The following is a 13,694-nucleotide window of genomic DNA, read 5'->3' as shown; positions in this document are numbered from 1 at the left end:
ATTCATTTAAGTCATGTATTTAAAACTCCAAGTATTTATTTATTAAAAACACAATTCAGACAACAGTAAGGCAATATGCCAGTAATGCAATAAAACTCTTTTAAAAACTTAACACTATTTATTTAAACTGTTTAAATAGATTTAAACATGTTCCAGTCTAACAGTGTACATTGAGATTACGCCCTGTCGTTAGAAATACATCTGAGCTGCATACCAGACCATATGGTAATGCTGTCATTATGCCATCATAATCACATTTTCTGCTTAATTTAGAGTAGAGGGCTCAAATCTCCAGCAAAATTCTATCCTTTCATCACATCCTTCTCCCAGCCTCCTACATCTATCATCTACCTGCTCAACTTCTCTTATCACCCCTCATTGAACCCTCACCCCCCACCCCCCTATTCAGCATCCCAGTCCACATTCTCCTCATTGCTTCTGGACCATGGAAAGCCCCTGGTACATTTTCAGAGATACCGAGCACAGAGCTCCCGACTGTCTCTCTCTATTTCCATAGTGCCATTAGCCAAAGCCAGCCATCAGATCACATGCTATGTGCAGCCTCAGCAGCAGAGGACCGCAGCTATTTGCTGGGGGCACACATGCTTGGGCCTGAATGAATGACTGCCATTCTGATGACCTTCCAGGCTGGCAGCAGACCGCTGGGGTGGAAGGCTGTTTTAGGACAGAATGTCATGGCTTGTTGCTGTGTCATTCATCTGTGGGCATGTCGTCTCCATGGCAAAAGACTGCCGAATGCTTAAACACCTCTAAAGGGCAGCTTGAGCTGGTATTTATAAAACGCCACGGAGCTATGCCTCAAGGTAGTGATGTTCAGCTAACAGTGATTCAAGACCAGTTTTTTTTGTTAGAGATATATTTGGGCTGTTAGCTAAGGGAAGTCATGGTTTCTTATGCAATGTATGACCCAAAACTGAGAACTTTAGAATTAGTCACTCTACACAGTGATCAAACATCTGGCTATTAGTAGCTTGTGGCATCTTGATACTTGACCTGTCAACATTTTCAAAAACCTGAAACACAATTAATGTAAGAGATGTGTTCGGTTAAAGAACGACAGTGTGACAGGACATTTTTTATTCCAAAAAAACAAAAAACACTGAGGCAGTATTTGTGTGCATGGTGCAGTATTTGAGTTAGCTTGCTTGCACCTCACTGTTATACACTTACAGACTGTTGGTAAATGTTACAGCCATTTAAACTGAGGTCACTAAAAGGCTCTTGAAGCAGTGTAAATTAAAACCTTCCAGTTAACCCTCCTGTTATGTTGCGGGTCAAACTGACCCACAAACATAACTGCTGTAAATGAGACAAATATTTGATATGTAGAAATGAACTTAAAGGGAGCATGTTTTTCTTTCCCTTATTAATGCTGGTAATACTGACTTCCATGCAGCACAGACAAGAAGCCTTCTCGGATATCATGAGTGAGGAGAAAAATCTGGATTTACCAGTTCTACACACAGGCGGGGTTTGGTGCAGGTGGTCTGAACACAGGATCAACTGAAGCTATTCAAAAACTAAAATTTAAATCATGATATAAATCTATTATGACATCTATAACTTTTGTAAAATGTTTGTATGTATGAAGCTAGTAGCCAGTTAGCTTAGCATAAAGACTGGAAACTGGGCTCTGGGTCATGAAACAACAGTAATAAAATCTGTACCTCTAAAGATCATTAACTAACATGCTATATTTAGTTTGTTTAATCCTTACAAATACTGCTGTGTGGTTTTTACCAGAGATTATACTAACAGTTACTGTTTCCAGTTTAGACAAGCTATCTGGCTGCTGGCTGTCGCTTTAACTTTCCATACAGACAGGAGAGTGGCATCAATTTTCTCATCTTGGTAACAAAGTGAATAAATGTATATCTCAAAATTTAGAAGTATTTTTAGGCTTATATGCCAGGTGTTGTGCATAGCGTGGGACTGATTGCTTTCATCTCGCTTCAGTCACCCATAGAAGACAACATAATAGAACCTGCCCTAGATATGACTGCAATAAAATCTGTTCAGTCATTTTTGCACACTTAACAGATTTAGCCCTTGTGACTCACATCTGAAGTCCGTTTGCCATGAATCTCTGGAAATTCCCTGGAATAAGCTACAGCTCTGCTTGCTGCAACATGCAGAGATTTCTCGAGGCCGCACTTTAAACAAATAACAAACTAATAACCTATATATTTTCTTCAGTTTTACTCTTAGCAGGTGTCAAAGAGGAATCAGATTAGATCGTGCTTCTCTGAACATAATTTCATAGGAACACAAATTCTGGCATCATACACCAAACTGTTGCGAAATACGAATACATGGGAAGCCTGTCATCAATAGTTTCCTGAGAACAGGATATGGCTTGAGTGCAGCGCACCTTGTCCTCCTCTATTGTGTACTGTGTGAATGAGGAAGCTCTCTGTGGATGTGAGAACCAAGGAGAGGAATCCATCTCACTCCTTCCAACACTATCAGTTACATTCATCTCCATCCCTGTCATATCACATGACCTTGTTTGCTATTCTGTCTCATTCTTTCCCACACTGTCCTGATACTCTAACATGCATCCTATCCTAGCTAGTCACTTGGATTTATTTTGTGAGCACTTCTGTTGTCTCAGCCCTCAGGTTGGGAATTATAAGTATAATTTCCAGCAATTTTATTTAACATTTTGTTAATTGCTGCCACTCAGGTTGTTTTAGTTTCCTCTTGTGGTGATTTGCAACATTAGCTCGTGTTTCATTACGTAATAACTGGCATTTAGCTGGGCTATGCACAAAGGCAGCTGTGCATATTCTGCGTCCACAGAGACACAAAAGATAAAATATTTGCTCGGTTTGTAGTGCTCACCTTTTAATTACACCTAGACACAGCACCACAACTTCTTGTCCAGCTACATTATCTTGACATTCAGTCTGACAGTATCTGTTCTGGTGCCCGATTGTTTGGCACCAGCAGCAGTAGGGTTTGTGGGTTGTAAAGTAAACAAACCAGCCTTTCAGTAATGCTTGCACAGCTTTATAGTGCAAACATGCTCTAATGCTGCATATCTATGACCCAGACTTTGACGACAATGCTGCAGTTGCTATGTTAATGTTTTTCTTATCAAGTGAATTCCCATTTTAGTGCAGATAAAATGGCCTCTACAGTGAATACAACTAATGTTGCATATCCTACTTTAAAGTTTAGAAAAAGGAGAGCACATATTGTACACTAACTTTTGTCAAAACATTAGTGGTAACTACCAGCATCAATGGTACACAAAACGGTGGCAGAAAAACATAACAAAAAACTTAGTGACACAAAATGGCTGCAAAGACATGCAGAATGAAGACAAATAGAAATATTCTTTCTTAATTTATCCATGCAGACTATGTGTGTATTTTTGATCTTATTGTATTATTGTTATGTATATTTTTAGACTTTGTGCTGGATACACACACGACCCAGTGATTCCTTCTTCCTGACTCTCTTGCCTCCGTCCTTCTGACAACAACATTTTTAAGTCTTGAACACAGTTCAAATGAGTACATTTAAAGTCAAGCTGTTTCCAATTGTGCAGCTGGTAGTTTGACTGCTTTTAGTGCTTCACTTGTGCTCATGTTTCCATCAAAATGTCAAAGGCAGTGTGATTTTATTGTGTATAACAACACCTTTGTTTTATTTTATTTTTCATGGTATCCTTGAGTATTCTTCAGTTCTTCTTGCCTTTGCACATAGAATTAACATGTGAAATTTAAATAGTCTGCTCTGAGGTTTCAGCGCCTACAGACAAAGGGGATTTTTTGTGGCACACAATTTGAGTATACTTCAAAAGTTTTTGAAAGCCTCCATAATTTTCAAAGGGCCAGCCTTGCATTCCTCTGCAGGTTCACAGGAAGTGAGCTACAATGGAGAACAAAATGGTTAGAGGCGTTGTCCCACTAGCAGAGACATACATGCTCTCTCCCTCTCTCACACACACACACACACGATGAGTGAATAGAGGAAGTAGGGAGGCGGTGTTAAATGGCATGGCCAGACTTTTGAAAAGGTGGGGACTCTGCTGCTTTATCTGAAGGGGAAGTGCAAACATGCTCTGCTTTGCAGACCATCCACCTCAATGTGAGTGCTCCCCACGGAGGTGCATGTTTTTAAAAATAGGCTATTTAAGAGGATGCAGCATCTGAAACATAATGGGAATGTGTGTGTTGATGGGGGAGGGGGATGGGGTGTGGCCATATGCCATCAATACCAACTCACTGGGTCTATAGATTTTTCGGGTCTAATGAGATAATCAGCCTGAGGCCAGTGGCCACATGCTGTACAAAAATCAATTACTGTGGCCTGTTTGATTTCTTTACTGATTATGTTCGAGTTGACTGTTTTTTACAGTTTGCTTTTGGAGTGAAAATGTGGATTATGCAATTTCAGGATAGCATCTGTAACCCTCCCTCTTTCTTTGTCTTTCACCCACAGCCCACAGATATTATTAGTCTGTTATGACTAAAATCTTTGCTATTTAAAGAGTCTATAGTGAAAATCAGAGTCCCTATCTATAAAGACATCAGTTTAACAGCAGTTAGGTCAGGTAATAAATAGCTCTGAATTGTCTTTTGGCTTGGACAGAAATAAAACCTGTCATAAAGATTCGTTTATACCAGGAGGTGGGAAGTTTTATGAAAACAAAATTAACGTGTCCCTCTTGTGATAGGCACATGTCAAACATACTGTACTTGCACAGAGTTTTTACTTACCCATGGTGACCTGTAGTGAATGCCACGAGGTTGGATTCCTACCAATCACCTTGAATGCAAAGGTCAAAGTTGCATAGCGCTGTCTGTCACACATAAGAAGCACATACAACATTATTCAGAAAGATATTAAAATATTTCAATAGTACATTTTGAAAGTCCAGTTGAGGTATGCTATCAGTCAGGTTTGGACTCACTTTCCCATTCATTTCAGTGGGAAACCGTGTCCAAACGCCACTGATAGTATAGTTATTTGAGTATTTATTAAAACTTTATACGTAAAGAAAATATTCAAATTTTTACTTCACTAAATGTATCTACTTTTTAGTTAAGATTGCTGCATTTGTTGCTTAAAGTGCCTTAGATTTTGCGTTACTTATTTATCTACTTTATATTTCACTTGTATTGTGGCATTCATGTGGACGGCAAAGTAAGAATTTCATTGTCCAGGGAAACACGTTTCCTAACTGTGCATATGACAAATAAACACTTTGAGATTAAACATGCAACACATGTGTTGTCAGTGTATTGAATATGATGCATTGTTATATATTAGCAAAGACAGAAAGGTAGTACTCCAGGCTAACCACCCACAACATTAAAGTAGGCTACAAGTTATGGTAATAATTATTTATATTATGGGTCCTGCAAAGAACTAATTCATACACAAAAAATGTGAAACTATCAGACAATTTAACAGAGGAAAGTTTCCAAAAATAAAATCATTGTACTTTCAAGTGAGCATTTCTATTTTATGCTAATATACGTTTTACATGTTAACAATGACTGGGTCATCACAGAAACAAATGTTGTACAAGCACAAATGCAGCTACTGAAAACTTAATTGAAGAATGCATTTATTCCGCAGCTAATGCCGTTTCCTTGACTCCTTTTCACTCCTCATTAATGATAAAGCGCGTTGCAGCGTCCCCCTCCCCTGTGGCTTTACGCGTTTGATCCCCGCGGGACCTCGCGTTTTACATTCCTGGCATTCCGACCTCAGTCCCTCCTCGTTACTTATTATCGCCGCCTGTTCTCTCCAGTCATTTCACAGCAAGAGGAGTGTGTTAGCCAGTCCGGGGGGAGGACACTGAGGCACGTTTGATTCAAAAAACCTCACGGAAATAGTGGAATTACTCTGAATTTTACTTCGAGATCGACAACAACGTTTTGTGAGGATGAGAGCGTGAGCTGGTAAGAGGAGCGTCGTTCTCTTCCTTTGCCGCAGCACAAAGCCGAACACAAAGCTGGAATAAAGTAGCTACAGTGCAAGTTCTGGTTCAAACTTTTAATGGTAAAATGTGTTGTGGGGGGAATGTATGTTATTCACAGCGACAGCTGTACTTTAGCAACGATTAAATGACTTTATAGTGCGGTTTCATACGCTTTGCCGTGAGATGGGACTTTTTTCCTGGCGCATTTATTTTGTGCTGCTGTGAAACGCGTCTCCACGTCGCGGTGTTGTCGCTGTTGGTATAGTAGTAGATTCAGTGAGTCACATTTAATAACCAAAACATGTATGAGATATGCTGAGTTTACACAAAAGGAAGTATCTTCACTTGACAGGCTATTAAAATCTATAATGCTTTGTTACTACTATTACCAATTTCTGCACGCCTCAAACACAGCCTTTCTTCTGTATGAGTTTATTGTTGGCATTAAACTCTCATGTATGTTTAACACCTCAGATTGATTGTTTTTATCTTGCTCAATTCCAGGTTCACAGCTGATTTTGTAACATTTTTCTAAACAATAAAGTCCTCAACTGGTCTTAAGAGAGAATAGTAGAGTTCACGAAGCAGTATGTCGTCCACTGAAGAGCCGTCTGGCACAGTCCTGCATCGGCTCATCCAGGAGCAGCTCCGCTATGGAAACCCCACCGACACCCGCACCTTGTTAGCCATCCAGCAGCAGGCCCTGCGCGGAGGCAGTGGAAGCAACAGTGGACCCAGCCCACGGTCCTCCTTGGAGAGCCTCACCCAAGAGGAGCCTCCTTTCCCTCAGCTATCTGCTCGGCAGGAGCCCCAGGGCCAGGAGCACCAAGGCGACTACCACCACTCAGAAAGCGCCTACCAGCTGTACCAGCTGCATGGGGAGGAGTTACCAACATATGAGCAGGCCAAAGTGCACTCTCAGTATCTGGCCTCTCACTGGGCCCCTACAGACCCTGTCAGGCAGCTCCATGAGGGGGCCTTCCATGAAGAGGCAGATCTGATGGAGCTGAAGTGCAGCCATGCACGGTCACTCAGTGAGCATTGCATACAGATAGCTCTGGAGAGGAACAATGCAGCTGCTAAAGCAGAGGCCATCAAGAGCGCCTCCCACAGTTACCCAGATCTTCCTCACTACACCCCACAAGCCTTCCAGAGTACGGGGCAGAGCCTGGACAAGTGCAAACCGCCGCCAGAGTACCCATCCCCCATTCAGGGCCAAGGATTTATCCCTCACCAGGTTCAGGAGCCATTGCAGCCACAGCAGCACAGGTAAAAAGAGGAGTTTGGTGGATGTGACCATATGTATCTGTGATTGTATGTTATTAAAACTTTCACATGACATCATACGCTGCGGTTTACTTTTGGTATGAGAGTACGCCTTGTAATTATCTTCTACGAATCGTCACTGAGTTTCATAAACACATACTTATCAGTGTGAGTCACACATTACCTGCATACAACTCACATTTCTTTTTCAAAATACTTAAAGCAGTACAAGTTCAGCCCTGTAGGTGTTTGCAGTGTGTGGCCTACTAGTTTCACATGCTTGTATTTCACTGGATGCTTTTACTGTGTGGGTCATACAGGCCTTTACATTCTCTACAGCCACTGGGGTTAGCTTGTCTGCTTGGTGATAGACAGGAACAGAGTGATATCTAATATAAAGCTAGAGTGGCACCCAGTTCAGATATACAATTAAGAAATGGCTTTCTTTTAATAATGTCTCTTTTGCAGGTATGTCCAGTCTGCTCAGTCAGCTGAAGTCCCCTGTTACAACACGTTCATCAGCCTGACACCTGCTGGCTTGGAGAAACCCAACCAGGTGGAGCTGCTGCTGATGGAGAATGAGAGGCTAAGGCAAGAGGTGGAGGCACACAGGGAGAAGACCTGTCGTATTCAGAAGGTAAAGGGGAAACATTTCTTATTTTTATGTAGGAGGATAAATACAACTCAATTTCCTATCAAGTAACATTGAAGATCAATTTAAGGAAAAAAAGCTACTGATGATACTGACAAAAGCTGAAATCTGAGGGAAATACTCCAAAGTTATTTACTTGCTGAATGGCCAGACAACATCCTCTATCTCAGCCACCTGACTGCGAAACACAACACCAGTCAACAGTTGTCCCCTCGCCATCCAGCTCTAGGCACACTCCCTCATCTGGGCTGAACAGATGAGATCAGCAGCTGCTTCCTTCATACCACAGACACACAGAGTTCACAGACTGCTACTGTGTTTACTCACTCCCTTCATTGTGTAGCTGACCAGAGAAACTGTGTGTGTGTGTGTGTGTGCGCGTGTGTGTGCTTTAGTTCCAGGGAGGCCATAGATTTTCAGAGAACCTAGGGTTCATCAGTTGGGTCATGACTTGTACACAGCTGATGGGTGTAGGGTTAGGGTTTTTTTTTCAATTCCTTTCCTGTTCCTTTTTTGGCCTTCATGACCTACTCTCACCACACAGGCCTTAAAATCAAATACTTTCTTGTTCAACATGGTGGATACACCTTCAGCGACATGTGACACCTCAGCCAATCTCTGTAAAATCTTGTTCACTCTCTGCTGGAGTTATGTCACATGGCCTTTGCCTTGTCTCAGCCATAAAGAATGATAATTGCCAGGGTTGGAAAGTTTGCTCCATTCAGGCCACAGCCCTGAGAAAACATGCCTGTGTGGCTGCTGTAATGGTGGGTGTCTCTTTGCCATTTCCACAACCTAGGCAGAGGCATGCACACCTTCCCTCCATTGGCAGCATTCCCAGATGTCTGTGTGTCTTTTTTGCACATTTTAATCTTATGGTTTTCTTATGTACATGCATGCTCTTGTGCACTCACACACCTGGAAATATAGCTATCAGCCCTCAGGAATGTAGATATAAATCAGTCTCCCAGGGAGTGGTGCAGGCTTGAGTTCCTTCTCAGGGTGCAAAACATAATGAGAACAGTGAGAATCCACAGTCTGCCACAGCTATACTAAAAGTATCATGTATCAACTCATGCATGTTGCTGCTTGTACAGTAATATTTAATGTTTTATCCAGTTTGCACTGTTTTTTTCTATATATGCATTTTTAAATTTTATCCATCTGTGTGCATTGTGTTAAGTACTTTGAATTGCTGTTGCATATGAAAATGTGCTATATAAATAAACTTGCCTTGCCTTCTGAGATCCTCCCCCCCCTGCACACACAAAACTAGTGGCATATGCATCCATGTGTATCTATGTACTGTAACAACATGAATCAACATTCCAGCTTCTCCCTGGTATGTTATGTAGGTTAACCAAAAATGTCCTCTTCTCTACCTTCTCCATTTCTTGGCTCCCTTTTTTTCCACTCCTCCAATCCTCTCCCAACTCTTTGTCTCCACTTTTCCTCTAATTTTAGCTGGAGCAGGAGATCCAGCGTATTTCTGACGCCTATGAGACGCTGATGCAAGGCAGCAGTAAGAGAGAAAACCTGGAGCAGACACTGAGGAGGAGGCTGGTGGCTGAAATCAGGAGGCTGCAAGATTTCAACAGAGACCTTAGAGGCATGGACAACTGCCATAAGACAAATATAATACCACATATTGTAGAAGTGGTCTGACATAATACTACAATCTAGTCTAACTGTTAAACTGTTTCATTACAGAAAACTTGGAAAATGCCAGAACACATGTTGCAAAAGAAGTTGAAGCAGCAGACCATAACCAGCACCTGATGGCGAAACTCCTTGAACAAAGTAAGCATGTCATTTTGTTTGACTTGATTCCTCTCTCTCGGTCTGAGTTATATCCTCTTTTGTAATGGACATGCTGGATTGTAGCATATCAAGGGGTCCTTTCTGTAGCTAGGGAATTCCTGCATGAATGAAATTCCCTTGCATAACATGTACTTATTTGGTAAGAAAGTTTAATAATAGGGAACGCAATCTGTGCACCAGATGGGAAGCACTGGCTCTAAATCACTGAACAGCAGTGGAACTGGTAGAAATGAGGTTCCCCCACCTGATGTTAGTGTGATTTATGTTGTCTGTGGAGTCAGGCAGAGCGGTGGTGTTTGTATGGCCTTGATGAGGAATGCTATGTGGGTCAAAGGGATAGGGCGGCTTTCTTCCCCTTCCTCCTCTTTCCGACTCTTAGCATTCCAGGACTGCTTCGCTAAATGAAGAACACTGGCAGCCATGTAGCAACTGTGGTACTTATTACTGAGCTTAGTCTCAAGAGGAAGAAATTGTAGGTTCATGCTGATAGGCTTTTTTCCCAGGAAGGATTTTGGGCAGATATGGAATACCATATTTCAAATCATAGCAACTGCTATTATGGTCATGTCCACATACATCAAACATGCATTTAACCTGGCCATCTTTACTTTTTCACTTTTAGATGAGGAGCAGAACTTTGAGCGGGAGCGCATAGAGCGCGAAGTGCAGCGACTGCGAGCCACAGCGGAGGAGCAGAGCCTCAGGGCAAAGCGACTCGAGGAGACCCTGGAGGCAGCTCGGGGACGCGGCCGTCAGCTCGAGGAGGAGCTGAGAAGGAAGAGGGCCTATGTGGAGAAAGTGGAGCGACTTCAGAGTGCGCTGGCTCAGTTACAGTCCACCTGTGAGAAGAGGGAGAGCCTGGAGATGAAGCTGAGGACACGACTAGAGCAGGAGCTGAGAAGTCTGAGGGCACAGCAGGTAGATATGCGAAGTGACATGACAAGTTTCAGCCTTCTGCACTTGATCATTTTATGGTTTCTTATCAACTAAACTTTTGGTGTCACTTTCCACCTCAGAGGCAATCCCAGCCACCAGGACTGACCATGAGTTCCCTCCAAGAGCGTCTGCGCGAGCGGGAGGAACGAATCTTAGCCCTCGAGGCCGACATGGTGCGCTGGGAGCAGAAGTACCTAGAGGAGAGCACCATGAGGCAGTTTGCCATGGAGGTGGCTGCCACTGCTGCTGCTCAGAGGTAAGGCATTTACAAAGACATCCCATGAGCACATTTTCCAGCTCATTTTATTGTAAACTAAACTCTGATTTTTCAACCCTTGCAGGGACACCACCATCATTAACCACTCACCCTGTCACTCTTCTAACAACAGTTTCAATGAGGACCTGCCAATTGCTGACTACAGGAATCAAGAGATGGAGAACAGGTGCATAAAAATAACCATTACAGCTCCTGACAGAATTTGAGTTTTTGACACATTAGGTTATCTGCTTTCCGACTCACTTTTTTATGTTTCTGTTTTGTGTCAGAATCCGTGCTCTTTACGCTCAGATCTTGGAAAAGGATGCTGTGATTAAGATCCTCAACCAGCGGCTGCACCAGGACCAAGGGCGGAAGGAGGAGCAAAGTGCCCGTACAAACCTCCTGAATGAAGCGGGGGCACCTCTCCGACCCGCCTCCTCCACTCCCTCCATCTGCACCATCAAGAGCACCACAAAGAATAGATGTGAGGAGGATAATGTTGCCCATTTTAAATTATTAATGTGGAGTGGTATACATTACATGCTCAGACACAATTCAGATACACTTCTGATCCTGCTTAAACTGCAACAGCTAAGTTGAAGATTTTCCATGAATAAAATCTTTGTAGTAAAAAAATCTGGATGGGGTGGGATAAGAGTTAAAAAGCACTGTTGACAAATGCTGACATTTTCCATGATGTTGTCTTTTAGGTAAGAGACTGTCAGATGACCAGACTTTGCCAAACCAGGAGCTCTCTGCTCAGTCTGAACCTGGAACACTAGAGCAGCAGGTGGAGGGAACCAAAGCCAAAGAAACAGCCAGCACAGTGAAGCTCAGCAGTGGTGAGTCATCTATCAAATATGCACCAGTGTTTGTTTATGCAGCTCAATAATCCATTAATACTGATAAATGATTTCCACACACGCTGTTTGGTGCACGAGCCCAAGCTCCACATCAACAAAACACGCACAGAGTATGTACAGTAAACTATGAAAGGCCATCGGCTTCATGAATGTTCAGACCTGCTGCTACTTAGCCAGTCAATCAGATACCATCTGTCCAGGTCAAGGTTCACAGTGTGGGCCTTGTGTATGTGCATGGTTATGAAATAACGTGGATGTGCTAACTGAGCATGTTTACCAGAGGGGTCTATTTGACTGGGAAATCTGTGTTAACCTTTACTCACTGATAGTTAAGCTGTATTGGCGACATTCTGCCACTGTTTTAGCCTTAAGACGTGCATAATAGGTTTTTTCTCTGTTTTTTTTCCCCAGACAAGGCAGCGCCTAAGAAGTTGCTGTTAAATCACTTCAGAGGCCTGGATGAGTTGGAATCAGAGGCAGTGGAAATCTTCATTTAAAGAACTGAGAGAAAAAAAAGCATCAATTCTGAGAATATGTGAAGAGTGCAAGTCTTTGAATAGAGGACGGAAGAAAATACTGGCTGCATGGATGTCGTGGAAAGAGGCCAGTGCATGAAAACAAACGGACTGTTTTCACATTTTAGAGAGAGAGCTGTGCTCTGACTCCCTCTCACTAAGTTGGACAGCTGCAGGCAGTCTGCCCAGCTAGGTGAGCACAGATTAATCTCCCGAGGTACTTGGACAGTATTGTGGATTGTAATAGGGCAACATGTTCTCAGACCGTGTATGCCAAAATATTTATATGAATATATAGATATATACATAATTGCTGCTTTCCCCAGTTTATCCTTTATCTCCTTTGCCAAACCAATGAATCAAGAAGCTACATATTTATCTTATCTGGTTTCCACATTCCCCAAATATTAACTTACTCATGCTCTTTTAGATAAATATTCAAGAACAAGGTTATCTATGTGACCTGCATTCCCCTCCTCTCCAAAACATGTTAGTAGGAGTAACCTCTTTCCCATCACATGGATTTAATCAGTTTGGACAACTTCCCTTAGCTTAATAATTTGAGCAGATAACATGAAACACTGTTGATTTACATGCTCCTGCTGTCCATGTTCATTAGGTCTGAGTAGCTGGTTCTGCAAAGACTTCGTGGGTATGTGAACAGTGAGATGCATAATATTTAAAAGACCTTTTTTTTTTTCCTTTTGCCAAACCAACACAGACCTAGTGTTTGTAAGTTTGGGAGAGTGTTGAATCACGGTATTGATTTCATCATCTGTTTTTCCTTCTCAGAGTATGTTTGCATGCGTGATTACAGGATGCGAGTGTGTTTCCCGATGTGGTGAGCCTGCTGGTTTGGTCGCCACTGAGGGATAAAAGTTGAAAGTGACATGCTGTTGGTTTTCTGTTTACTGTGAGCTTTGAACTAACAAACTGGTTATTCTTATTATTATTATTATTATTGTTCATTTTATACTGATGTTCATATTGTTATTTTATTTTTAACCGTGCTCTGAGCAGGATGCCAAAGAGTTTTAAGTGTGTATGTTTGTTGTAAGTTATGTGCTGACAATCACGGTCATGTCAACCCGTACACATGCAGCCAAGTGTTGACTTCAAACAGACATTTCTGTGAACTTCAAAGAACATGAAGGTTTTTACAGTTGAATTCATGCAACATTTCATAAAGCAATAAAATATTCTAATATATTTACCTGGTGCCCTGGCTTGTGAATAATTTAAAGACCCCCTCAACTCAATTTTTTTTTTCTTATTTTTATGCCCGTAATTGTCTGCCCTCCCCTGTCCTGACTGCAGGTTTGTCATTAACAGGGTGTTTTCACATTAATCTGCTGAAGGGAGCAGGTGTATGTTTGCTGCCCTGAAATCAGAGGTTCAAACCTGAACAGGCAAACTAAAT

General features: G+C 42.1%; 1 protein-coding gene across 2 annotated transcripts; it reads left to right on the top strand.

The window, feature by feature from the left end:
* The first annotated feature begins 5,636 nt into the window (after window positions 1-5,636).
* LOC109957624 (angiomotin-like 2a) lies at window positions 5,637-13,486 on the top strand. Of its 2 annotated transcripts, none has more exons than XM_020595618.1 (11): window positions 5,637-5,942; window positions 6,467-7,231; window positions 7,697-7,865; window positions 9,345-9,489; window positions 9,591-9,680; window positions 10,324-10,619; window positions 10,718-10,893; window positions 10,979-11,080; window positions 11,184-11,380; window positions 11,607-11,738; window positions 12,171-13,486. In XM_020595618.1, exons 2-11 carry the CDS (start codon window positions 6,552-6,554, stop codon window positions 12,254-12,256), a joined length of 2,073 nt encoding a protein of 690 aa, XP_020451274.1. In that variant the 5' UTR covers window positions 5,637-5,942; window positions 6,467-6,551; the 3' UTR covers window positions 12,257-13,486. The 2 variants fall into 2 exon arrangements, with proteins under 2 accessions (XP_020451274.1, XP_020451275.1); XM_020595619.1 differs by lacking the exon at window positions 5,637-5,942 and adding an exon at window positions 6,168-6,238.
* The last annotated feature ends 208 nt before the right edge of the window (window positions 13,487-13,694 follow it).

The sequence above is a fragment of the Monopterus albus genome, unplaced genomic scaffold (assembly GCF_001952655.1).
Source record: "Monopterus albus unplaced genomic scaffold, M_albus_1.0 scaffold28.1, whole genome shotgun sequence".
Taxonomy (NCBI): domain Eukaryota; kingdom Metazoa; phylum Chordata; class Actinopteri; order Synbranchiformes; family Synbranchidae; genus Monopterus; species Monopterus albus.
Note: the sequence above shows the minus strand (reverse complement) of the source record. Positions and strands in the feature narration are given on the sequence as shown.

What these genes read in the sequence shown, in the direction of transcription:
- LOC109957624 (XM_020595618.1), top strand. Translation starts at nt 6,552, where the DNA reads ATGTCGTCCACTGAAGAGCCGTCTGGCACAGTCCTGCATCGGCTCATC. An exon ending in TTTCAACAGAGACCTTAGAG is followed by an intron (nt 9,490 to 9,590) that starts GCATGGACAACT and finishes GTTTCATTACAG; the next exon opens with AAAACTTGGAAAATGCCAGA. An exon ending in GAGCACCACAAAGAATAGAT is followed by an intron (nt 11,381 to 11,606) that starts GTGAGGAGGATA and finishes GTTGTCTTTTAG; the next exon opens with GTAAGAGACTGTCAGATGAC.